The 1,798-nt window shown below is 53.1% G+C and overlaps 1 protein-coding gene across 1 annotated transcript; it reads right to left on the bottom strand.

Moving 5' to 3' along the window:
- Positions 1-1,073: 1,073 nt before the first annotated feature.
- Positions 1,074-1,508, bottom strand: PtA15_18A241 (uncharacterized protein; the record flags this gene model as incomplete). The annotated part of the gene is made up of 2 exons (XM_053164761.1): positions 1,074-1,364; positions 1,446-1,508. 2 exons carry the CDS (start codon positions 1,506-1,508, stop codon positions 1,074-1,076), a joined length of 354 nt encoding a protein of 117 aa, XP_053028738.1.
- Positions 1,509-1,798: the final 290 nt, after the last annotated feature.

Genomic DNA, 1,798 nt, shown 5'->3' with positions numbered 1-1,798 from the left:
TTCCACACTAGAGGGGGTCCAGGGGTGCTTCCAGTGGTGACTAGGGGTGAAATTGGCTGTAGAATCCATTTGATGGTATATTGAGGCCTAGTATGAGTAATTATGTGGCATAGAAAAAAACTGTTTATTTTTCCACTTTTCCCTCTACCACACCAGTGAACAGGATGCAGAGCAGATTGGCAAGCTATTTAGGATAGACAATGGTAATGGGAAAGTCGAGGTGGCCGGTGCCGGGGACGGAGAGGGCCTGTCTGGAGAGGCCAGGGGCAAGGTAGGTAGTGGCAACAATGGGAAGTTATGTGATAACATAACTGAATTGGTGCCGTTATCTTTGCGCTAACGGCAGCATTGTTTTAGTTATGTTATTTTTTGTCTTTTTTTCTGTTTTATTAGACCCGTTACGTTATCCCCCGCAATCTGAGGAGGATAACGTGCAGATAACGCGGTTTTTTTGGCAATTTCACCGTGCTTGTAGGCCAGATAACACAGTTAGCGCATTATCGGCGTTATTTTTTGTGGCATCAAGGCGGAAAGTCCCCTCTGTTACGTTATCCAAACAAGCGCAGGAACGTTTCACCAGATAGCAATAACACGTTATCTGGTAACGGTGGGAAGTTACGTTACGAAAATCCCGCTGGATAACGTAACGTAAGTAACTTCCCATTGTTGGTAGTGGAGTGGATTGCAGCGGGGGGGTTGATGAGCAAGGGGAAGCTGGCAATGCTGGGGAGGTCAACGGTGTAGACGTTGCAGGAAACAAAAGCGGCAAGCAGACAGGTGATGAGGATCTTTGGGAAGTGGTAATTAGGCCAGGTTGGGGCCCGGAGCGTGCGGTAGAGCATGTTGCAAAGTGTGTCGGCGAGTGTTTGTTAAGGGTTGGAGCAAGAGGAAGATGCAGCAATGGTCTGGCCAATTGGTTGTTGGCAGCTGGAGAAGGGAGAACGTTGGGTGGTGTAGTGAACAGTGGCAAAGTCGCCGGGGAGGATGGACTTGACGGGCTTCTTGCGCAGCGCGGGGCTGATAATGGGAGAGCTGGAGGACAGTGTGGCCCAGGCGCTGAGCAGAGGCAGGTGCTACTGCTGCTTCTGCTTGGCAGCGAGGTGGTGAGTGATTGGGTTGGAGTCCGACTGGATGGCGAAGATTTCATTGGGGTGGGTGCTGTGTTGGAGTCGGCAGGCAAGGAAGGTGGCTAGAGTGGCGAGGAGGTAGACAGAGCTGGATCCAATCGCGCCAAGCAGGCAGTTGAGCGGTGGGGCGATTTGTATAAGGCAACGTATGGTGTGGAGACGGGCATAGGGGATAGTGCTGGTTTGGTAGTTTGGGTAGTGGTTGAGGGTGTCTGCGGCCTGGTCTTTGCTGGTGAGCTGTTTGGAGAGGACAGTGGCCCGGTGCCTGGTGGCGGAGGTGAGTAGCTTGGTGGCTCAGGCCGGGCAGACAGAGCAGACGGGGGATCTGGCGGTGTTGCCGGTGTGATGGAGCGGCTTGGAGGACAAGAGCAAGGAGAGCATGAGGTAAATCTGGTGGTAGGTGATCCTGCAGAGTAAACAACTGAGAGCTTTAGCAAGTGTGCAGTCTCTTCAGAAACCAGGGGCTCAAGACCCCAAATAGAATATCGGAATGCTCCAGCCAAGGGAGCAGGATGGACAACCACGGATCCAACAGGTGTTGTCCTGGCTAATGTCAAGACTCGGGCTCAGGCCCTGAGCACAGGAAGCGCTTGGAACTGAACCCTAACCCCGCAAGGGGGACAGGTGAGTCCGCGCGACCCCCAGGCGCATGCATATGCATGACGCTCCCA

Source organism: Puccinia triticina, chromosome 18A, assembly GCF_026914185.1.
Source record: "Puccinia triticina chromosome 18A, complete sequence".
NCBI lineage: Eukaryota > Fungi > Basidiomycota > Pucciniomycetes > Pucciniales > Pucciniaceae > Puccinia > Puccinia triticina.
The sequence above is the reverse complement of the archived record's forward strand: the minus strand, read 5'-3'. Positions and strand labels throughout refer to the sequence as shown.